The sequence below is a fragment of the Mesoplodon bidens genome (assembly GCF_964165515.1).
Source record: "Mesoplodon bidens genome assembly, chromosome: 12".
In the NCBI taxonomy this organism is placed as follows: domain Eukaryota; kingdom Metazoa; phylum Chordata; class Mammalia; order Artiodactyla; family Ziphiidae; genus Mesoplodon; species Mesoplodon bidens.
The window spans coordinates 40359098-40385421 of record NC_138168.1 but is presented as its reverse complement, the minus strand read 5'-3'; the positions used below and the strand labels follow the sequence as shown (position 1 = coordinate 40385421).

General features: G+C 36.9%; 1 protein-coding gene across 1 annotated transcript in view; it reads right to left on the bottom strand.

Annotated features, from left to right (window-relative positions):
• Nucleotides 1-2360: 2360 nt before the first annotated feature.
• LIN28B (lin-28 homolog B) overlaps nucleotides 2361-26324 on the bottom strand; it is a gene marked incomplete at both ends in the record, with an annotated part of 122329 nt that continues 98365 nt past the window's right edge. The window contains one exon of the mRNA XM_081251117.1: nucleotides 2361-2730. Coding sequence (XP_081107243.1) covers nucleotides 2361-2730 — 370 coding nt within the window. The remainder of the gene's footprint in view (nucleotides 2731-26324) is intronic.

Below are 26324 nucleotides of genomic sequence, written 5' to 3'. Positions count from 1 at the left end.
TAGACTATTCTGTAAAGAAACAAAAATATTATATGGTATGTTCCCTGAGCAAAGTTCTTTGTCCTGAGTGTGTTATGTAATAGTGATAATATTCTTATATAAAAAATAAACCCCAACTTTTAATCATAAGATAGGTTTGGTATGTGCTTAGTTCAGTCTGGTGAGATGCTGAAAAATGATTTCAAGTTGCACCCATAAGGTCCATAGTTATAACATGTTTCTTTCTGTGTGTCTTTTTTAAAACCATGAACTCAGCTCTGAACTTTTTATATGTAAACAGGGAATGTCCAATTCTCAAGTCCATAATTTCCTATTTCTAATAAGGTCAAGGAACTTTGGTTTGAATTTTCAAAGTGACTTATGTTTTGCATTTTTACTGTTAACCTGCTTATTATACCTGCTAAAAATTAAGCAATGCCACTTTGATTTGTCTACATAATTTAAATAAGCTTACGATCCTCACATAAGGCAAGGAAGTACTTCTCTATAGCTATTTATCACATTCAATATCGTCAAAGGTAAGCTTTGCATCACAGCACACTGATACTTCAGTATGTCCCATGGAGATTCTCACAAACACTGTCAACTCAAGCTGAGTTGAGAAGGGCTGGCGGCCCAGCCCGAGGCTCACTCTCCTTCTGCGTGGCTTGCTTGCTGAAACGGCAGCAACTGTACAACAAGCCTCCCTCAGCAGGACAAGTCGGGGAGGGAGCAGAAACTGTTCAGCAGAATGTGTCTCATTTGAATCATGCTATTTTCTGGTTTTGATTATCTGAGCTTACACCAACAGGCTCTCACACAACTATATTTATTGCCAATGTTAAGCATTACCACTGATTGGTACCTTCTTGGAAATGTTTCCAAAATTGATCCGTAACATCTAGAACCAGGATGACACCAGAATGAATGTTCTTCATGACTGAAACCTGAAGGGACCAATACTATGACTGGCCCCCAGCCAGCTTACTACTGTAACTGAGGACCAAACTGAGAAGCACCTCTGTCCCCATCACTGAATGTTCATCCTGAATCTCCCACATAGGTCCCTTCGGTAGCAGTCATGAGGGAATTCCCCTAACATGAACTGTATTGTATAAAATACTCCTAGCTCTCTGGTAGGAGAGGTCTGGGAACCTCTTACCCCAGGCTCATGACTCTAGTTGCCCGCCATCAAACAGGGTGCTTTTTAATATTATTCAAGGTCATACGTAATTGGGCAATTGTGAGCATCCACTTAAATGTTCATTCTCAACCCTGGCATTTTACTCACATCTGTGCTGTTTTGTTTGTTTGTTTCAGAAACAAGTTAGGTAACTCTCCAGGGGGAATAAAAACAGCCACCAAAAACATACACCAAACAACTGGAGTTTTCCTCCAAGGTCTTCAGTAGTAAACAAGGAGGCCTCCACTCGAAGTGATGGTTAGAAGGACTGACTTGGTCAAGGGAAGCTGCTGTTGCCACAGTCCCTCAAAAACCTCACAACAGGTAAAAGATTATAACGAGTATCAAAATACCATTGAAAACAATCAAGTCACTACCTTTATACATTGCCCTCCCCTTCATTTCTCTGAATAGGCATCTAATTTACAATCAAAACATATGAATTAAAAACACTGAAATATCGGCACAGAAATTACACATTCATTGTCTTTTCTGGAGTTATGTATCCCAGATTCAAAAAAGCTTATGGCAGTCAGAGGCATATGGAGTTAAGGTACTGCCTTCAAAGGGGGTGGGGTGGGGGACACACTCTACAGATATCAAGAAAAAGAGGCAATCCCAAATTCGGGAGAACTGATGTCTTAAAAACCTTTAGTACCATAGGATTGGCAGCGCTGAGATCTGAAGTATCCTTTGGTTCACATAAAAGGTAACAGTCATGTTTTGTTTTGTTTTCCTAATGTAATATAAAGGGAATGGTATTTCAAGAAAAACTCCAAGGGTTATTTTCAAAACCATCTAAAATGCTTTACCTGGGTTTTCAATTCTTGGGGATGTCCAATTCTGCGAGGGAGGCTGTGTGCTTACATCTCTATACACACATATATAAAGACAAACCCTCTTTATATATATGTCTACGTTCTATAGAAAATCCTCCTACACACACACACAGGCTCAGGCTCTCTCCCTCTCACACATGCACATACAGATACACAGAGCATCTCATCCTCTGAGTCACATGACACCCTGCTCAAAGGTAATTTGCTTAGAGTGATTTGTCTGTTTAAAAAAATTCACAGTTCCTCAACAGTAGTTAAAAATCCCAGGTCAGCTGCTGTTTGTGAAATACTGTTCCCCTGTACTTGCATGAGGTAGACTTCCCAACCGGGGAGAGAAAACGATACGTTAAGAAAAAGGGTTATGTCTTTTTCCGTTTTTGAACGGAAGGCCCCTTTTTGCTTTGATCTTCTGGTGCTGCAGATGACTTTGTGGAGGAAGCTTCTGCAGGTGACGTGCCTGGCCACTCTGAGACCTCGGACCTCGCCTCCTGAGGAAACGGTGGTGACGACGGATAGCCGTGGCCACCCCCCACCTCTCGAGGGAACGCGGTGCACGGCTGGGGCTCTGCTTCCTGTCTTCCCTGAGAACCGGCGGGCGGCTGCACCACAGTTTTGTGAGGGCAGTTCGCCACCATGTGCGTGATGCTCTGACAGCAATGGCACTTCTTTGGCTGAGGAGGTAGACTACATTCCTTAGCATGATGATCAAGGCCACCACAGTTGTAGCATCTGCAACAAGAAAAACGAAAAGATCTTAAGGAGGAGCATGTCTCACAAAATAGGTCAGAAGTCGAAAATATACTAAAATACTCAGACCATCAAAGAGATCAGTTTATTTTAATACGCCTTCTTAACAACAAACGTGTTGTATTAAACACAAAAGTCAATGAAAAACAGGACTCCGAAAGCATGAAAGACTAATCACTTCCCTATGTAAATGACTGCTTTAGATTTGACAGTTAGGTTATTGTAAAGGAAACTTAGTCCACTAGAGGGCAGCCACATTCAACAAAAAACGACCAGCTAGCTTGGAAAAGGCAGTTAAAAAACACAGCTGTGGACTAAAATGCAACTCCAACTCAACCAGCAACTGGGAAAATTATAGACCAAATTACGTTTTATGAGTTTACCATTTCTTTGGGTGTTAATTATTTGGCTGTGGAAACCCGTTGAACTGGAAGAATTCTTTCCCATCGCACAAATTAGTGCAGTGAAATTTGATAAATAAGTCAGACATCTATTCTGAATGGTATTTGGGGAATTACCAAGTAATATTAGAACAAGATAGAAAGTGTCTGAATCAGAAGAATGCTGTAAAAGAAAGCTTCTTGATACCTAGATCAGATTAATAAAGGTTGATGCTAGTTCAGGGGTGGGAAAAACTTTCTTTTCTTTCTGTAAGAAGTTAGTTTTCCTTCAGGGTAAATTCTTCTAAATTGAAATAAATATAAATCCATCTTTAATTAATACCTGAATGCACACTGGGGGCACAGCTTGTACTATATGTTTGAAATTCTGACAGCTTCTAAAAGCTGAGAAATTATTAGGAAGCTACATTGCTCAATTTCAGTCACATTTTCTTTCTTCTAAAATTTTATATTAAAAACAATAAAACACCATCAACTGGAGAGAATAAAATTTTCTATTTATGAAGGTTTTTAACCTACTTGTTGAGTACAAAATTTGCTTACTGATTTGTCTCCAAATGAAATGTTTTATGGGCTTTCTATTTTAAATTTATTTTCCAAATACATTTATGACTCCATAATTCTCATTATGAAATTTACACAATAGGTCACGTTTTTAAAAAAATGAGAGCAAAATAGGTGGTAACTGTGAGAATCAGCTTAAGATCATAATGACAAAATAGTTAATTATAATTAATTAGATTTGTGTGTGTGTGAGAGACTAGCAAGCTTAATAACTCATATTACCATATACTTCTAAGACAAACTATTATTAACCTACTGGGAAGTATATGTAGGATACTTATGGTTATGTATTTTATCTTCTAAGTTATAGAGTGAATTTTTTTTTACTTGGCAAAAACCAGGATAACTAACAGCCCGCTTCTCCAGTTGCAAATTTTAGAATAATGGATTCACAAGATGGGCCTTTATTCTTTGCAGTAATTAACAAGTATTTATGTCAGGAAAAAAGAAAGCATCATATTTTCAAGTTAACGGGAAAAACTAAGAAATCACTTTTTATGATTAAATTATTTATTGTGTAATTACATACCTTAATAAGTTAATGAAACTATTACAATGCAGATTCAATGTTTTTTTAGCCACATGTTCTGAGATAATTCAAAATTAAAGAATAAAAATTACTAATGCTTGAAATTCAGGTCCCCCAAATACACTCAAAAATGGCATCTTTGAGAAGTATAAGCATATTACTTATAATAATGTTTTTCCACATAGTTCTATAATGGAAAAGTGAATTCTTAAACTAAATTTGCCCATCTATAAAACAGCTTCTTTTGAATTAAATTCACTTCCTTGAGGATAACATCCACTCAGGAGCTCATTTTTGAAGAGAGAGAAAATAGGTTAAAGGACTGAGTAATAGAGCCAGCCGCTCTCCCACGGACACATCAATTTCATCAGTCACTGTGGTATGTGCACTGCTACCCAATTCAGGGAACCATTTGCCCACTCATTCACCAAGGGGCTGATGTCAGAATTCCATTTTTTCAAATGGGGTCTTCCATCATATTCTGTATGTGTATTTACCATTACATCTGGGTTTTAGAAGTTACTTTTTTTTTTTTTTTTTTTTTTTTTTTCTTTTTGCGGTATGCGGGCCTCTCACTGCTGTGGCCTCTCCCGTTGCGGAGCACAGGCTCCGGATGCGCAGGCCCAGTGGCCATGGCTCACGGGCCCAGCCGCTCCGCGGCATATGGGATCCTCCCAGACTGGGGCACGAACCCGTATCCCCTGCATCGGCAGGCGGACTCTCAACCACTGCGCCACCAGGGAGGCCCTAGAAGTTACTTTTAAGGATACTACAGAATTTTGGCTTCCTTGCAGTTTGATCTGCATAGTTAATTCACTCCCTTAGCTTTTCAGATTCATGCTATCATTAGGCCAGACTGCCTTCCACACTGAAAAGATTTGCATTCAGTATATTTGTGCTTTGCCTTAAAGGGGAGAAATGATATGTATTCTCCTCTTCTACTTAAACATTCAATGCCAATCACGCTTACTAGAAGTGCAGGTCACACCCCATTATGAAACTCCTTCCTTCCCAAGGGACCGACAGGAAAATGGAACAGCTCACAAATAATATCACACCACATTCTCCATACAAAGCTCTGAACGATACTAGACTCCTTTGTTCACTCTCCACACCTCTCCAAATCAGCTTGCTTTTGTTAATTTGCATGAATTTTATGTTGTGACACGAGCATTAAAACAGGTCCCAGAAGTGATCAAATAAAATGAGAGGTGACACTACATAAAGAGAGAAATTCAGCTTTGCTTGTCTAAAAGTGTAACAGAAAAAAATATAACGTAGGCGCTTCTAAGTCTTTTAAAGTGTTAACTTAATAAGAATATATATGGAAACTCAGATCCATATTCTGGGGGGTTAGAGGGAGGCATTAAGGATAAGGATACAGTGATGTATAAACTTCTAAAGAGGAAGGGAATGCTGAAAGAACAGTTAAGTAAAGCAGTATCAGTGAGCGAGAACAGAGTGGGAAAAGTGCAAGCGATGGGGCAGGAAGGAGGGATGAATATAGAAAGGAGTATAATAAAATCCCTGGAAAAGAGAGATGAGAGAAAGGATCAGTAAAGTTTCAAACGGGAGGCCAGAGGGGTAAAGAAAAGTCACAGATCAGAAAGGGTTTCAGAAACTAATGTGGAGAAATGATAACCAACTCTTTGAAGAGATTATTGTTGTTAACTCCGATACAGTCCAACTAAAATCCAGAAATGATACTAATGACATTCATCAAGGCTACAGTTTTCGATTTTACTCTGTCTGAACACTTGTTATCTAATTCAACTGTGTGTCTTTCAGCCCAAGACCTGGGAGTGCTGGATCCCAGTCTGAACGTGGGAGGGAGGGGGATGGGCAGAAATGCCATCACAGACCCCAAGAGAGCAGGAGAGCAAAGGATCCAGAGTGGCGGAAGCAATATGCCCACCCTGTACCTCCTGAGAGTAAGAGAGACAGATTCTTAGGCCAACCTTCCAGAAGGCCTCATTTTATTCTGAAAGCTTCCAATCTAAATTCACAACTGGGTATATAGCTTATTCACTCCATAGGATCTGCCCCAAAATACCAAGAGGAGAGTTGGAAAATGCTGATGAACCACAGAGCTAGAAACAGTTAACAGTGCACACATTTTCTGACCTCTATCAAAGCAACCTATTCTTTATGCAGATTTGTTTCTTTTATTATTCTTATATCCAAATTCCTAAGACTGTAAGCCAATTAAACAATAAAAACATTTTAATAATGTTAACTTTTATATATTTTTCCTAAGTACAATGGAAAAAATATTGAGTTTTCAAAAATATTGGTTAATAGTGATTTATGTTTATTAAAAAGGGTTCTTATGGAACAAATACATATTTAACACCAGAAAAAATTTTTTAACACCAGAAAATCTTTCATGTGTATCTTCTGAAATACAAAAGCCAGTATCCCTCCTCGATTACCTTAACTCATGCTAAAAATAAAATAATCTATCCACAGCAGGGCTGAACACACTGTTAACAGAATTAAAATGATAATAATAGGAATAATACTGAGGTTCAATTTATTAAGAGTTTACCATATTCCAGACATGGTGCAAAAGGTTTTTTTTAAATTTTATTTTAATTTATTTATTTTTATTTTTTGGCTGCGTTGGGTCTTTGTTGTGGCACGTAGGATCTTCGTTGAGGTATGTGGGTTTTCTCTCTCTTGTTGAGGCACGCGAGCTCTGTAGTTGTGGTGTGCGGGCTTAGTTGCCCCACGGCATGTGGGATCTTAGTTCCCTGACCCAGGGATCGTCCGCTGCATTGGAAGGAGGGTTCTTTAGCACTGGACCACCAGGGAAGTCCCTAAAGGTTTTTAATATGTAATATAAAATTGACTCCTCCCCCAAATCCTATGAAGTAGGTACTAAATATCAATGTTGTGTTGATGAGAAAATTAAGACTCAAGAGAGTATACAGAGAAGGAAATTTGAATTGAAAGTAATAAATTTCACTTGCATTTTCATTATATAAAAACATTATACCCAATGATACTGATGTAAATTTTATTATGTAGAAGTCTAAAAACATATAAGGGTCCTGAATTTAAAACACCAACAAACACACAGATTTGAAGTAGATTTTTCTTGAGACTTGGGTTACTATTCTGTCATTATGGTGTGGGGAAGTGAGCTTCTCTCTTTGAGCTGTTCCATCTAAAGGCTGTAACTAGTCCAGGTCAGACTCTTCACTGCCAAAGCCCAGTTTTTTTCCCCTACCCCTCTTGTACTTTCTATGTTGAAAGTTTTTGTCTAAAAAAAAAAAACAAAAAAAATCAGTAAATAATTTTTCCATTTTCCTTAATCATACGTTTAAGACCATAAATTGGAACTTCAGGTTGATATGCTATAAAACTATCAAACTGACTCAATGAAATTCCAGCCAAAATAAAGAAAATAAATTCCAGTCATTGTGATTATTAGCCCATGAAGCCACACTGTGATGTGAACAATTTATTGAGGCCTCGAAATAAATACTGCAGTGAGATGCTATTGGCTGGAGCAAATGTAAATTGCTCTTGGAGGGAAACTTGACAGCACATTTCAGAATATTAATATGCATACTCTCTGAGCCAGCAACTCTAACGCTAGGAATGTGCCCTACAGGAATGTTCATTGATAAGCACAATGATTTGGGTACTAAAATATTAACTAGAGTATTGTCCATATTGGTAAAAAATAGAAAAATTAAATGGTAATAATACCACCAACAATAATAAATACTTATAGTCAAAACCAGGTAGTCTGGCTACAGAGTTTTTGCTCTTTACCATTGAGCTACAAATATGTGAAAATGAAAAAGGAAATCAAAGCCCACATATACTGAGAAACACTCTACAGATATTGAAAGGAATGAAGTAAAAGAATATTTTTTAAAATGAGGTAGATCTATATGTATTGACATGGAAAGATCTCCAGGCCAAATTAAGTGAAAAAAGCAAACCACAGAATAATAAACAAAAGATGGTGTAATCTCATTTATGTTTCAAAAACCCTATATAAGTAAATATGCATTTTTAAATGCATGGAAAGCCACTGGAAGGATAAACAGTACATTAACTAACAGTGGTTACATATGGAGAGAATACAGGTAAAGGTGAAGGTGAACTTTCATTTTTACTCCATAAATTCTTGCATAGTTTCTTTTTTAAATAACCAGAAAATTTATAGATTATTTATGTAATTGAAAAAGGAAAAAGAGCAATTATAAAGCTGCATTTCCATTTTATAATTTGACCTTCATTATTATTGTCAGTCATCTAACAGTTAACCTGTACATCAGCGATTCTAGAATCATCTTGGAAGCTTTTCAAAAAATACTTATGCCTGGGCCCTACTCCAGACCATTAAATCAGAATCTTTGAAGGCAGACCCCCAGGTATCAGTACTTCTTAAAAAGCTTCCCAGATGATAGTGAGCAGCTACTTGAGGACCACAGCTGTCTGCAGACCTGAGTTTACTGCCGACAACCTTGACCAAGAGAGAGCGCTCTGTAATCCCAACCACAAGGAATGTGGTTCAAAACAGAACACTGAATACTCCCCAAACACTGTTTCAACAGTTCACCGATGCCTTGAAAGGAAGGAGGAAGGAAAGAAGAAGGAAGGAAGGAAGGAAGGAAGGGAGGAATGGAGGGAGGGAGGGAGGGAGGGAGGAAAAAGGTGTGTATAGATCTTGTTTCTTTACTGCAAACTAAAGTGATTCCCTGAAACTTATAGCTGTAAGCACAAAAGCCCACAACTTTTTACCATCACTGATTCCTGCTTATTTTGGAAGGAAAACACTGGAAAAATCTACTGAGTTTAGCTTCACAAGTAGTTTCTCTGTTTGTGAGGTTATTACTCAGTTCTTAGTTCATCAATCAAGGATGGGTTCAATGGGGAGGCACCCATGTCATCAAAACGGGTGATAATTTACAGCTCTTGAATCAATTGCTCCATTCTCTAAACTTCACCATCATTACCAATTAACATTTATTGATTTCCCATAATAACTCTTTTAATTCTCCATCTTCTGTTGCCTCCATCTACAGTAATTCTCAAAACCATATAAACTTATTTCCTATAGAGATACTCCTGCAAACATTTCTAATGGCCAAATTCTTCTGGCTATTATATACAAATGAATATAAACATAATAAAAAGATCTCTGCTTTTTATAAAATCTGTTAGCCATGGAATTTTTAAAACCTCTAATATTTAAACTACATTTCAGCTAAAACAGCACCATTGATAAAGTTACTACTGCCCACTCTTTTTTAAACTAAGAGAAAAATAAAGTGCATAATGGATGGTTTAAAATCTGCTTATTAGTTAGACCACCCTAAGGATTGGTTTTCAATATTATTTTTAAAAAGCAAAATTTAGTCAGTATAACTGCCATTCAGTTCTTTCTGGTGAACAACTGCTAGATGTTTGGATGGCTCTCTATGGCCTAGTGTTAGTCATAGTAAGCAAGGGTCAGTCTGGTGTGGATGGAACTAATGTGAACTCAGAACTCTAAGCTGCTGGCAGAGGAAATGAATACTCTGTGCCTCCTCCAAACCTCAGTGCTCAGACCATTTACTAAACTGATACGGGGTTTGCACTGAGTTCAAAGGGTATTTTTTACTTACCAACTACTAACCTCTTTTACCATCCGGTTCTATGATGTGCAATTACCTAGATACCTTGCCTATCAGTGGGGATTCAACTGCTTATAATACCCATGCAATCATTTTCATAAACTCAAATGAAAAACAAAAAAACACTTAAGAATATCTACAGTGAGTACAACTTTGTACTAGATACTAATAAAATGTATGTGCATAGTTGGCTGGACGGTAATATATACATACATATGTGTATATATATGTATATAAAATCTTGTTTGATGTCTTTGCCTGACTGCTTTTTGGATTGTCTTATGTTTATTAGTTTTTGGACACTCTCTCTGATTAATGCCACGGTCTGTCGTCTGTATCATAACACCAGCTAAAAATGCCCCACAGTATCTTGACAACCAGCTAAAATATAGTAATAGTTCTATTCACAAACCTTTCATCATCTTATAAAAACAAGAAGATAAGATGGAAAAATGTGGGGGACAGATGTGATGAATGGTGGTGCAGGGTCAAAAGAAGCAGGGATGGAACATATAACAGTTTTTAAAGAGTAGAGGACATGAAAGGGAGAGAAATCACTGGAGGAACTGGGGAAAAGGGAGCCTTTTTCATGTAAGGGCCCTTCCACCACACGGAAGGCATCAGGCATTTTTGTATTTCATTCCATTATGTTTAAAAATAGAGTCAGAAAGTAAATTGGGAGATGCCAGGGACCTGGGAGTCGGGGGTGGGGAGGGGAACGGGGAGTTAGTGTTTAAAAGGGATAGAGTTTCAGTTTAGGAAGGTGAAACATTTGGGAGATGGATGATGGTGAGAGTTGCACAACAATGTGAATGTACTTAGTGCCACTGAACTGTATAGTTAAATATGGTTAGAAAAATATGTTTCATATTATGTGACTTTTACCACAATAAAAAAACATTAAAAAAATTACTTGTAGGTTATTCGGCAATTCCACAGAACAATAATCATTTGTTGAGAATTTGCTACTTTGCACCACAACTTGAGAAAGAGTATAATAATGAATTCTAGGTCATAAATTAAATCTGTATTTGAAATAGAAATGTTATCTCTCTTTTAGGTGACAAAGGACATCCCACACAGGTAATCCCTTCTGGCTAATGGAAAATTTGAAAAAACAAGGAGAAAAAACGGACTCAAATACAGATAACTTAATGCTTTCCAATTTCTTGGGAGTAAAAGCAGTCTGTTATAAAATAGGACCCAATCTTACATGCAGTGGGCACTCTGCCAGCACGGCTTGCATGATCCCAACACAGCTAGGGAGGAGTGTCCAGGTCAGGACAACACACACACACACACACACACAAAAGCCACATGTATTTTTGAAATGGCAGTGTTACAACTATCCAAACTGCTGGTTTCTTGCTGGAACCAAGGTCACTGTATCTACCATATTTGATCACATTGACCTTTAAGGTATAGTGTTTTCAGAAGGTTAGTGCAGGTATTAAATATGAAGGAAAGACATTCAAAATTTAACTTATCTTGAGATGGTTGAAATTAGGTATTTACTTAGATGGAAGAATCAGATTATAATAATCTGATTACAGCAATCTGGAAATGTTGGTTCATTTATCTGTCACAGCAGCCTTGCTTGAAAACATAAAACCCCAGGGCTGCTTGGTTTCTACTACACCGTTTCACATTCACCAGTGTCACAGGTGTAACATCTGCTGTAAATAAGCACTGGTTTGGCCTGAAGAAGGACAATTCCACTACTGCTTTTGTGTCAACTTTTATAAATGTTTTTTCCTGCTCATCACATGATTTCTTTTAGGCTCTGGCTCAGGAAACCAGCCTTATTTTTATGGTTGACATTATTTCACAAATCATTCTAAAGTGATCTTTATATTGTACATTGAATATTTTCATTATTAAACATTTGGTCAGAGGCACAAGAAATTTTAAAAGACAAATTTCATTATGATTACTTGATAGGTGAAACAGTAATTTGTAATCTAGAGAAGTAGATGTAAACATCAAAACAATATATGAGAAAATTTAAGCACATAGTAAAAATACTTAAGGGTTAAAAAACCTTAGGTATTCAAATGAGGACTGCAAAATTAAAAAGTGACTCGCTCATATTTTGTTACACACACCTCCTCCATTAAAGCAGAGAAGGAAGAGACAGCATGAGAAGTTTCAAAGGGAAGAATGATGTATAGAGGTCAAGAATCAATTTTAGTGCCATGACTGATGAACTGCACAGAGGAAGGTTAGATAACAGTTCCAGATTTATGCTGGTTATTTGCAAGCTGGAAGCAAAAAGAGGGCTGGATTAAAAGATGCAATCCTGGAGCTTCCCTGGTGGTGCAGTGGTTAAGAATCTGCCTCCCAATGCAGGGGACATGGGTTAGAGCCCTGGTCCGGGAAGATCCTACATGCCGCGGAGCAACTAAGCCCATGCACCACAACTACTGAGCCTATGCTCTAGAGCCCGCGAGCCACAACTACTGAGCCCTCGTGCCACAACTACTGAAGCTCACACTCCTAGAGCCCGTGCTCTGTAACAAGAGAAGCCACCGCAATGAGAAGCCCGCGCACAACAATGAAGAGAAGCCCCCACTCGCTGCAACTAGAGAAAGCCCGTGCGCGGCAACGAAGACCCAGTGCAGCCAAAAAAAAAAAAAAAAAAAAAAAAATACAATCCTAGTTTTAGCCAAATGAGTTATTGTTGTTGTTGTTATTTAGCCAAATTGGTTATTTAAAGCTTTGACGTTACCATGGCTTAATTACCTCTGATGCCAGTAATAATGCTGGTAGCATTTGAGTTTCTATGAAGATAGTGTTAAAACAACACCCTATTGTTGTATTAGTGAATTAATATTTTTACTATTAACACTGAATTGTTGCTATATTCCTGAATTAAGAAGAACTATGTGTAAACTTTCCACTTTGACAATGTTTATATGAGTAGCATTAAAATATATTTATAGAGGACCTGTCGTCCTAGAGCACGTTGCTTGGTGTGATCTACCCAAAACGTACCCTCAGGATTAATTCACATGCAAGATGCAAAAGAAGACTGTGCCAAACCATCTCTATCTCTACAGCTATTCAGGAATCAGAAGGAGTTAAAACTATTCTGCTGAAATCACCAAGGAAAGGCTTCGAACAATCGATAAATTTGATCTCCCATTCCAGCACCAGCTACTGCTGAGGAAAATGATGAAGTACAGATGAGATGTAAATGACCTCTGTTCACTTTCCCCTCTAGCCCAATGGGTCTTCCTGTGACTGGCTATATATTGCTCTTTGCCAAGAATCAGCAGTTCTTAAATTGTTTACCATGTACATACATAGGTAGGTAGGTGAAAGCTGAACAAGGAAAATTGCTACTATGTTCAGATAACCTCTATAAACTGTGATATTATCTCCTCTCTGTAGAGGTCTCATCTTGAAAATTAAAGCCATGTCAGGGATTCTTGGCCTCATGGCTACTTCTTTTTTTCCCTCCTTACTGGTTGCAGTTGCCCTCCACATCATCCCAGCTTTTCATATGACTAAAGATTGATGGTCAAGCTGCTAAGGCATCCTTGCAGATCTTTCCTCTCATCACTGATTCCTTAAGGAATTTTGTTTCCCTACGTGAACATTTTAAAGCTGTGACTCTGTGAACACACAGCCACTAGTATAAAAAGAGACAGCTGTGGAGCCAAGGATGGAGGTAAAAACTGAAGGTAGGTATGAGAAGAGCAGGTAGGTCCTTGGACGGAGCCAAGCCATGCCCAAATACTCTTAATAAGTGCAAACCATTAGGACTAGATTCTACACATTAACAAATTTATGTATGCATATTCTATAAGCCAAACTATGGCTTGCCTTGAATACAATTCCTTTAGCATTTGAACGATGGAGTTTTCATCTCCTTTGGTCATCCTTTAAATTTGGCTGGTAAAGTTTACATGAAGAATTTGGTTTTCTCTCAGTGGGACAAAAGAAACAAAGCCACTAAAGAATTTTTCTGTGTTTCTCTAACAAAAAAAAAAAAAAAAATTTTTTTTTTTTTTGGCTGTGCTGCGCAGCCTTGCAGGCTCTCAGTTCCCCAGCCAGGGATTGAACCCAGGCCACAGCAGTGAAAGCCCAGAATCCTAACCACTAGGCCACCAGGGAACTCCCTAACAAAAAAATTCTTGACAAATATACTGGTAGGTGTGGTGAAAGGAGGTAAGCTTCTTTGGATGATACTTGATCTTGAAACTCTAAAAATGTATGTATGTATTTCAGAAAACAAAGAAACATTTAAAATTATGAGACCTACAAGTGGCAAAGTGTTATTTATCCACACTGAGTGTGAAGTTCTCTTTATGTTTTATGTTTATAATTTAATTGAACACACCATATGTGTAAGGAAAAAGTTGTGCTTCCCTGGAAAACTGTGCATTGCCTAGACCTAGCATTCACAATTATGGATTATCTGATTCTGACTGTATGGGAGTTATCTTACAGCTCTTTAAATCACCGATACTGGCAAAGTTATTCTTGCCCGTGGAGTAGCAAATTCTGCCCTGTCAGGTTCAATTTACTTCCCTTTCCCACGTGGAAAAAGCTAGTGTTGCTTCCATTTGCATAATTTCAATATTCCTCAACTACAAATGTGTCTGTTCTTTGGATTCTCCTTTGAAAAGGTTATAACATCTGCTTGTTTCCCTCATTTGAGTTAAATAAAATCTTTAACACTTGCTCATTTTGTATCTGTATAAGAGTCATGATGTTACCTTTTTTGAAAACTGTCCTATAATTTTTATACAATAAATCTATCCCAGATAAGCCACTGCATGAGATGCAAAGATCATTATGACATAATGATGACCTTGTTCTTTAAGCACATAAAATCTAGAAAAGAGATCAGATAAATGCACAACTAACTTTAAGTCTCAGGGTTATTGGACCCAATTTACGTTTTTGTGTTTCTTCTCAGTGATCTTATTTTTCCTATACCTTGAAACACTTTGCTCTTTCATAATCCTGGGAATTACATCCAACTATGTATGATAAGGAGCTGAAAATAGTATGAAAATTTAATTTTTTCCACAGAAGACATACAAATGGCCAACAGATACATGAAAAGGTGCTAATCACTAATCATCAGGGAAATGTAAATCAAAACCACAATGAGATATCACCTTACACCTATTAGAATGGCTGTCATCGAAAAGACAAGGGATAACAAGTATTGATGAGGACGTGAAGAAAAGAGAACCCTCGTGCACTACTGGTGGGAATGTACATTGGTGCAGCCACAGTGGAAAACAGTACGAAGAGTCTTCAAAAAATTAAAAATAGAACTACCATAGGATCCAGCAATTCCACTTTTGGGTATAGACCCAAGGGAAATGAAATCCTTATCTTGAAAAGATATCTGCACCCCCATGTTCACTGTAACATTATTTAAAATAGCCAAGACATAGAAACAACCTAAGTGTTCATCGATGGATGAATGGATAAAGAAAATGTGGCATTTTTGTATATACAATGGAATATTATTCAACCATAAGAAAGAATGGAATCCTGCCATTTGCAACAACATGGGTGAACCTCAGAGGCATTATGCTGAGTGTAATAAGTCAGACACTGAAAGACAAATACTTATATGTTGAATCTAAAAAAAAAGTCGACCTCATAGAAAGAGAGAATAGAAAAGTGGTTGCCAGGGGTTGGAGGGTGGGAGAAATAGGGAGAGGTTGGAAAAAGTATACAAACTCTCAAGCTGTAAGATGAATAAGGTCTGAGGATCTAATGTATAACATGGTGACTACAGATGATAATATTGTACTGTATAATTGAAATTTGCCAAGAGAGTAGAACTTAAATATTCTTACAAAAGAAAAGATAAAGATGTGAGGTGGGCTTCCCTGGTGGCGCAGTGGTTGAGAGTCCGCCTGTTGATGCAGGGGACACGGGTTTGTGCCCCGGTCCGGGAGGATCCCACATGCCGCGGAGCGGCTGGGCCCGTGAGCCATGGCTGCTGAGCCTGCGCGTCTGGGGCCTGTGCTCCACAACGGGAGAGGCCGCAACGGTGAGAAGTCCACATACCGCAAAAAAAAAAAAAAAAAAAAAAAGACGTGAGGTGATGGACGTGTTAATTAACTAGATGGGAGGAATTCTTTTGCTGTGTATACGTATATCAAATCATCACAATGTACACTTTAAAAATCTTACAATTTTACCTGTTGACTATACTTCAATAAAGCTGGGGTGGGGAGGGGGCTTAGAATATTTCTCTTACAGAACTTCAGGCCACCTTAATGGTTTTTCTCTTCTCTCATATTTTATGTAACTTTCCTACTTCCCAATTCACTATGATGGAAACTCGTTGAAACAAAGGTCAGGAAACTTCAGCACTTGTTTTTAGCTCTACTGCTAACTAACTCTCCATCTCACTTGCAAGATGGTGCTAAGATTTGAATTCTCTTGATTGTCTCCCAATTTAAACTGTCTATGATCTTGGTATCTCTCTACACTCACAACTCACAACTCAGCCTGATTTTATGACTTTATCTGAGAAATATTTGCCAGCCCCATAGTGGGCAATGGGAGGTAGAAGAGACCCAAATTTATCTAGAGTTGGGGTTGGAAAGGTGGATGGTGGGGAGGGACAAAAGGATGAGGAGGACAAGTTTTCTCATAAAAGCTTTATTGAAATGAGTTGGTCCAAGCTGGGAGGAGAGACACCTGAGACCAGAAGCAACTCAGAGAAAGAAAAAACAAGGGGGGGGGATTTTAAATACCTAGATGCAATAGTCTAGATCTTCTATAATTTTATAACCCTAAGTATCAGTTATGCTACATGTTCATTTGGAATTGAGATTATATAAGTCATTACTCAATTGCCCCATGCAATCCTGGTGTTCAAAAACTGTTTGCAGAGAACCTAACCTGCTTAACATTATTTTGATCTGCCTCCAGAGAAATCTATTAATTATACAATTAAATAATTTTCTGACAACTGGCAAATATAACTAACCATACTGAATTTAAGGCTTTCACAGAAAAAAAAGAGAAAATTTAAAAATGATGTGATCATCTAGAGGGATGATAAAATAGTGAAATAAATCATCGCTATTTCAACATCCTTGTTATTGCATTGCCCAAAGTTTCGTCTGATCTTTCCAGAAGGTATAAAAGACATCAGGAGACAGGACTTCTGTTGTCTTTTTCTTTTAACTCTTCATTGAACACAGTTGAGAATTCAGAAATTTTCATTTTCTGTCCATAACAGCAAAGAGAAGAAAATGATAGAAGATATTTCACAATCGTTATTGTTAGATGAAAAAGAACACAAATACAAAAAGACAGACAGTAATACTCCAGACTCTAATGATGATGATGAAATTAATCATATAAGCTAAATCTCAGATTATGAGTCTTCACATAATATATCCTAGAAATATATTTTATCAAACTCAAGAATCAATGAGTGAACAATATATTTCTATGGACAAAAAGGAAATCTGTTATTCAGTTAGTCCTTCAAGGAGAATGTCATCATGCAGTATTTTTTTTGACAAGATATGTTTACTAAAAAGGACATGTAACAGGACGCTTTCACCTTTTATCAAGCTTGTGCTAGGGAATTTACTTGATATGACTCATAAGTAGATAAATGCTGAAGGCACTGACTGAAAGGAGATAAACAGCACAGAAATGAAAAAGCTCATTGAATTGATCATTCTAATCAATATCTAAAATGAAAATATTTTGTTGCTACTGATGAGGAAAATGACCACCCTCTCTTCAACAAAATTACGAGCCATAAAAGTTTTCAAAGCACTGTATTTTGATGATAGAAGTGCAAGAAAAACCAGAGGTAATAAAAAGCTGGACTCTTAGAAATATATTTGAAATCTAGATCATTATTTATAAGATAGCTATGTTCCTGGCTCAGCTATGAGCAATTACTTTCGTTCAAAGGATACTGCCAATTTTGGATGTGTATATCTTTTTTTTTTTTTAACAAGGATTTTTATTTTTGCCAGTCTGACAGGTAAAAAAGAATACTTTTTTTTGGATGTGTATATCTTCACACCAGAAAAATATGGAATAAAATTTGGGTCTGTTACATTTAAATTCTTATTAATTTCGAATCCAGTTGTTTTTCACAACATCCTTTTATTTTTATATCTGTAAACTACCTGTAAAATGATTTTTAAAATATGTTTTACAAGAGTCCACTAAACTCAGATAGTAACTGGTGATGACTATTCTTCCTGGTATATTGGCAGCTAATAAAACATAGAGTTTGACAAATGGTGTAAGAGAAAGAAAGTGTTAACATCTTTTCAAAAGGAGACATGGTCACAATTATTGGGAGCAATAGGAATGGCTTTGTAAAGGAGCTGACCTGGCTACAACAAGCTAGTTAAAGGCTATTTAAAATGAGTAAGGTTTGTTTAGATAGAAGAGAAAACATGCCATTTGAATATATGGCATGAATAAGAAAACAGAAGTGGAAACCTGGAGGATATGTCTAGGAAGGCAATTAATTGGCTAGCTTGCAGAAGCAAATGGAGGGTATCCCTGGTGGCACAGTGGTAGTGGTTAAGAGTCCGCCTGCCAGTGTAGGGGACACAGGTTCGAGCCCTGGTCCAGGAGGATCCCACATGCCACAGAGCAACTGAGCCAGTGCGTCAGAGCCCGTGAGCCACAACTACTGAGCCCATGTGCTACAACTACTGAGGCCCGCATGCCTAGAGCCCGTGCTCCGCAACAACAGAAGCCACCGCAATGAGAAGCCCATGAACTGCAGCGAAGAATAGCCCCTGCTCGCTGCAACTAGAGAAAGCCCACGCGCAGCAATGAAGACCCAATGCAGCCAAAAATAAATAAATAAAATAAATAAACTTATTTAAAAAAAGCAAATGGAAACCAAGATTATGAAGCAGAATATTAAATATATTTTATAGTTCAATATTTTTTTAATCTTTCATCTTAGAGATGAAAAAATTGAGTTTCAAAGCTGACACATGCATTGCTCATGACCACAAACCTAATAATGGATAGCCCAGGATTTCACCTTATAACTCCAGTGATGCACGATAAATCACTTAATCTCTCTGGGTTTCCTCATCCATAAATAAGTTTCATCATTCAGGAATCCTTTTTAAAGATGATAACGATTCTCACTTACTTCACAGGGTTGCCGTTGGTCTCAAGTGAAATAAATATTTTAAAATGCTTTACAAATTACAAAGCTCTTTATAAATGGTAGGTACAATTTCTTTCCCTATCCCAATCTTAGATATTATATTCCTGAAGCACTTCCACTCCACTGGTGGTGAGATAAGTAATGGTAGAAGAACTGAAGTTCTCATGAATTACAGTGGGAGAAAACAAAAACAAATAACAGGAAAAGCTTAAAATATCTTTCCATTTTCAAGAATAGTAAAGAGAACAAACTAAATAGCCTAATAATGATATATTGCTTATCTTATGAATGCTCTATAATTAATTTGCATTTACCATTCCTTGTCCACTGGGATTTTCTTTACCATCTCCTACTCTGCATTTTGATGAGTAAACTAATTTGATTTGTTGCAGATGCCAAGCATTTTTTCTTATATGTAGGTAACTGTTGAAATGTTCAGTATTTTTCTGATTTATAACTTGGAGTCCCTAAAAATCAAATCTAGAGTAACTTTGTTTTAATAAATTCTATCAGAAAATTTTGTAGATGAAGAAAATTATAAAGACACTAATCTGTATATAATACAGCTTTATGTATGGGAAATTTGCTCACTATTCCTATATTCTATAAACTACTCTTTCATCTAGCTCTTAGGACACTCTTTATATTGCTTTTCTTTCTACCTTTCTGACATTATTTTCCTATCTTATTCTCAGTATCTTCCTGGATTCACCAAAATCTAAACATAAGCTTATCTATCATCTCTCCTTTGAAAAACTCATCCATTTCCTTAAACAAACTATTTTATTTATGCTGATCACTCACAAATTATTCCCACTTTGATATTTTTCTATAATCTCAAACTCAATTCATCTCTTCAAGGCCATTTTGACCCCTTGTTTCCAGATGTCTTCCAATACTGATTAATTTTCCTGTAAGTTCCATCATTCATCATTGCGTTCATAGTGTCTACTGTTATATTACTTGGATGCCTCAAAGAAAAGGAAAAGTACTATGAAAATCTTCACTATTTTTTTGTCTTTTTTTTTTTTTTTTTTGTGGTACGCAGGCCTCTCACTGTTGTGGCCTCTCCCGCTGCGGAGCACAGGCTCTGGACGCGCAGGCTCAGCGGCCATGGCTCACGGGCCCAGCCGCTCCGCGGCATGTGGGATCTTCCTGGACCGGGGCACGAACCCGTGTCCCCTGCATCGGCAGGCGGACTCTCAACCACTGTGCCACCAGGGAAGCCCTATTTGTTTTGTCTTTTAAAAGCAAAATGGAAACATAAAGCTTACTCTTGGGTCAACTTTCTTAAACCTATAAACAGTTTTCTCAGTATCTTGTCCACTTGGGGATAGTTTCCTGGTCTCTGTCTTGATGCCATGTCAAAGATAGGTCATTCTTATACTCCAGGTACATCTAACAACCCACTTGGTCCACTCAATTACCAACCAGTGATGACCATGTTAGGATTATCTTAGATAATATAAATGAAACAAAAATTTATTAAATTAGTCACCATGTATTACTTTTTAATAGTGTAATAAAAAATAAAAACAGTGAAAAGGAAAATTACTATGAGCTGCTGGAACCTGAAGGTGGAAAAGAGAGAATTCAGTACCAAAAGGGCATCATCATGAAAGTGGGTGAGGTACAGAGTAACTAATGCCAAAAAGAAATAAAGGCATGCCTTCCCACCTACCATACTTTTTGTACTGACATTACTGTCCTCTATTCTAGACAATATTGCAGATTAACAGGCACCCACTAGGCCATCATACAACCCTATGGCAACAGCCTCATCTCCTGGGCAAAAACTACCAAATTCAGCTCAATTTCCCTTTATCTAGTCACCTTTTGACAAGTCTTTCGGACTTTTGACTAAGCTTCAGTATTCACTATATAAGGAGTTTTCAAAGATGTAATGGGAGAACTAAAAGTTAACTGTATGTTGATGTGCATCCTTGGAGATACTGCTAGTTTGAAAGTTGAGGAGATGCTAAGGTTGAAGTCACAGATTTGGGAGATATCATTGAAAGGACAGATAGTAGTTAAAGCCATGGGACAAAGGTCAACCAGCAAAATGTGAAGAGTGAGAAGAGACCTGCAAAGTTTTCAGAAATACTTCTCTTTAATAATTTTCAGGTGGAAGAACCAGTGAGGTGTCTAAGAAGGAACAGTCAGAGGGGTAGTAGTGTCCACTGAAACAACATTCATCGCACAACCTAAAAGTTGAGAGTTATGTGCAATTTTTTTCAGTCGACAGTAGGAAGGCAAAAAAGAGGGGCTTCCCCAGTTTCCTCAGATATTGGGTTGATTAGATTCAAATTTTAAAAGAAAATACAGTTTTGTAGTGGAGAAAGTGGCTAATAAGATGAAGTATTAAAATAGGTTGATGGATTTAGCAAGCAAGCAGTAGTAAGAAGCCTCAGATAGAACATACAATGAATACAAAAGGATTAAGGAGCTAAAATTGAACTGCAGTGCCAGTATCAGACTTAACTTCCTCAGAGTTTAACACGCATATCTTAGGAAAAAGGAGTCCCTCAGAGAGCAGAGAATAAGCCCCTTCCAAAGCTGTATAATATATATATTTTTGAAATCACCAGAGACAAATAGAAAAACAAAGAAGATACGAACAGGAAATTCACAAAAAGGGAAAGAAAAATGACACAAATACTTTTAAAATACTCACACTAGCAAAAAATAAAAAAAAATTTGAGTCAACCATACAAAAAAAAAAAGAATTATATTGCCTTCAAAGTAGCATATAAAAATACTCTGACCATACCACTGAAAATGACTAAAAATACTGGACAAAATATTTTTAAAACATCTTTTGAAATGCATTACTGATCAGGCAAGAAAGTAAGGAATGCTTAGAAGTCAAAAAGGAAGTGAAAGCAGGAAACCAGGGCAGTAAGTGGAGCATTGAAACAGACTCTCACCCTGGAGGCATCCATATAACACTGCCAACCTTAAGCTTTGACCTTGTAACGGGGATGATGAAGCAGAAGGGGCAGGAAACAAAGTCTAGGATCTGCTCAGAAGTTGGGGGTGTCATAGGAGATCCTGTCCCATAGAGCCGAAACCCCCCCAAAACTGCACCCACAATGTAAAGATAAATGAAAAACAAATTTGCCCTGAAGAAGAGTATGGCATGGAAACTTTCCCACCCCCAGAATGGTGCTGGGAGAAGAGAAAACAAGTCTCCCCTGAGAAGTGATAACCACAACCCAGGCTGCAGCTCACGTGGACATGTGGCATAAGCTGAGCATTTCTCATAAAATGGTTCCCATTTGGTACAAATGTCTCCAGGCAAATACAAAAAAATCCCTGGAAAAAAAATGCATTTTTCAAGCCAGGAGTCAAAGAATTTCTACAGGTAAAAGTCCAAGAAATATAACTGGTTAAAAAAAATCATAGGGCTTCCCTGGTGGCACAGTGGTTAAGAGTCTACCTGCTGATGCAGGGGACATGGGTTCGTGCCCCGGTCCGGGAAGATCCCACATGCCGCAGAGCGGCTGGGCCCGCGAGCCATGGCCGCTGAGCCCGCGCGTCCGGAGCCTGTGCTCCGCAACAGGAGAGGCCACGACAGTGAGAGGCCCACGTACCGAAAAAAAAAAAAAAAAATCATAAAAAAGAAAAGAAAAATAGGGTAGCATGAACTACAGCCAGTAGAATCAGAACCAAAGACCTCCGATATTGGGTTGATTAGATTCAAATTGTAAAATAAATACATTTTGATATGTTTAAGGCAATGGTTCTTAACATTATCAGGCCCATGTCTACTTTGTACAATAAATAGTTTTGTAATACCCCTATTCTTATCGTGACAGAAATTTAAAATAATCTAGTCTGCATAAACACATTATATATGCATATATTTATATATATATCCCTTAAGTATAAAATATAGGAGAAAAAGTAATAGTAAAATAATGCATATTTCAATAAAAAATGCAGTAACAAAACCACACTAGAAGACATAATGAAATTGTCAGTGCTTGGTACTTGTCTATGATAAATAAATCTGGACTTAAGAGAAGCCATTCCATACAAGCACAGGAAAATAAAAAAGAAGAGGTACAGGGGAATACTAGAATAAAAATTAGTGCGAATGTATATATAAAACGAGAAAGGGAATGACCTTAATTGAAGTAGCATAATATGTCAAGGCAAATGTAACAACAATCAATATATAAAATATGAGAAAATACAACACTCTTCAAGTGAGCTAGACCTTATTTATAAGTGCAGTACCCAATTTCCCATGTTGTAACATAGTGGACAATAGTGATGAAGTACAGCAGAAAACTTACCATGTATCTTTTAACTGTACCTCATGTTGAGACATAAATTCAGTGTCAAGTATATAAAAAGACCTTGGAAACCATACCCTTTAATAGGTGACAAGGAATAGATGATGGATTGGCAAACAAAACAATAATACAAGAGCTTATAGAAAAATTGTTTCTGGAGACAGTATTTCAGTAGGTCTGAAAAGCAAACTGCAAACCTAAAATAAATACTTTCTACATGCAATTTTTAAATCTTAATTTGTTGCAGACAAATTAAGAATACATAGGTTCAGTAGGCTTCTGACCATGACAGACTCACTGTTACTAGACTTCTTCTTCAGTAAGCAACTAAACAACTGGAAAAGATATGTGAGGTAACTGTTTACAGGCACTGGATGGGACAACGGGCAGTGAAAAACTGATGCTTTATGGAAGGAAAACATTCAAAATAAGCAGCACGTGTGATCTGGCTTCCTGAGTAGACTTTGGGACTAAGGGTCAAAGAGAAAGAACCCAGGCACAGCACAGTGATGTTAATAAGCAGAAGAATGAAAGATGTGAGCTAAAGGTTTATGAAGCAGTTGAAATTATGGAACAGACTACTGGATAGAAGAAATGTGTGCAAAAGAGAACCCTCTACCTCCATATACAGAATGAGACTTGCTAAGCACAGCAGAAAGAGGGTGCTGTTGTTTGGTGCAGAGATAACCAGATACCAGATACCCAAGGTCACAAAGTGCTGTCAGATACAGGAGTTCTAGCCAGACAGGGTGGTAAGACCACACTGGATTCTTAATCCAGCACCTTGGGTATTCAGTTGAGATCCCAGTAACTCATACCTTAGGAATAAGGACCATACCCCAGAGGAAAGGCTGCATCCTAGGACTAAACACAAAACCAAAATAGATCTACACTAACTTAGAATAAAAACAGGGCTGGCAGAATAAAAAACTAACAGTAATTCAATTGCCTACCAGAATAAAACTCAACACCTGTAAAAAAGGTGAAAGCCTAGATTCCCTACAACTATTAGCAGCAACATTCTGCACACACACAAAAAATTACTAGACATATGAAGAAGCAGGAAAAAACAAACAAGAGAAAAGACCTTGAAAAGACCCAAAAGTTGGAAATAAAAGACCTCAGAACAGCTATGATAAATACATTCAACAATGAAAAGGAAAAGAAGGACTTGCTTAATTTAAAAAAAAAAGGGGAATTGTGGCAGGGAAAAAAAGAAAACAAACAAAATAAACCAACTGGAAATTCTAGAACTGAAAGCTATATCTAAAATGAAAAGTTCACTAACTGGAAATTGCAGAAAAAAGTCAGTGAACTTAAAGATGGACTACAAAAGAAATAATATGAACTAATTTCAGATACAATAAAGGACTGAAAAATACGAACAGAGTGTCTGTGACATGTGGGATAATACAAAATAGTGTGTTATATGTGTAATTAGTCCCAGAAAAAAAAGGAGAGAATGGAGCAGAAAGAGAAAAAAAACTTGAAGAAATAATGGCTAAAAATTTCCTAAATTTTATGAAAAACATCTTGGATCAACAGATCAAAAATGCTCAGAGAATACCAAACATGATAAATGCAAAGAAAACACACCTTGGCACATGAATGATACTTACTACTGAAAACCCAAATAAAGGAGCAAGGGGAGAAAAGGGATACATTTCACACCATGTAACAAAGAAATGAATGACATTTAATGTCTTCTCAGAACTAATGGAGGCCAGATAACAAACATCATCAAAACAGTAAAAGAAAAAATACTTTTAATTGACTATTCTGAATCTATTAAAATATCCTTCATAAATGAGGATATAATAAAGATACCTGAGAGCACTTGTGGCCAGCAGACTTCCACAAGAAGAAATGCTAAAAAAAAAAGGAAAAAAAATTTCTTCAGGCTCATGGGAAATGCTACCACATGAAAACTTCAATCTATACAAAGAAATGAAAAGAACTGGAAATTGGCAACGTGTACATAAACATAAAATGCTACTTATTTTCTACTCTTATTTACTTCTAAGATAAATATTAATCTAAAGCAAAAGCAATTACACTGAATTGTGGAATTTACAAGTTATGTCAAAGTAAATATATATGACACAATAAACAGCACAAAGGATGACACAGGGGTGAATGAAATTATCCATTTGTAAGTGCTTTACATTTTACAGCACATGAAACAATATTAATCAGAAAGAAAACAGGGAATGAATAGAAAGAAAAGTGAGAAAAGTAGCAAACAAATAGCAAAGTTGTAGACTTATATCTAACTATGTTAATAATTAAATACAAATAGTCTCAATTCTCCAATTAAAAAGCAGAGATTGTCGGGTTTGATAAAAACCAGGTTTTTAAAATTAGTTTTTGATTTAAAAAATCTGGTCTGTTTCCCTGGAGATCTCTGACTATTTATACCTTCTATCTATTAAAGAAATTGAATTTGTAATAAAAAAAATTTCCACAAAGAAAGTCCAGATGGTTTTACTAGTGAATTCTATGTTAAATAAACTATACAATATTACAAAATAGTTTTCATTATAAGGAGGGAAATTGTTTATAAGATCTAAATAATCCTAATACCAAAACCTGACAAATACATTATAAGAAAATAAAACTATATACCCATATCCTTCATGAACACACAAATCATTAGCTAAATATTAGCAAAAAGAGTCCAGCAATATATAAAAAAGATTATGTATCATGAGCAACTGGAGTTTATCCCAGAAATACATATCTATTGGTACTATCATTGAAAAGTCAATTAACTGACTTAAAAGTCGTATTAATAAAGGAGATAAAAACACCTGATCAGTACATTCACAGAAAAGCATTTGAGAAAATCCAACATTCATTCATGAATAAAATTTTTCAGAAATTAGAAACAGGAGAAAACTTCCTCAACCTGACAAAGTACTATCACAAAATAATTAATACTGACATACTGAACACTTTCCTCCAAAGAAAGAGGATGTCCATCACTTCTAA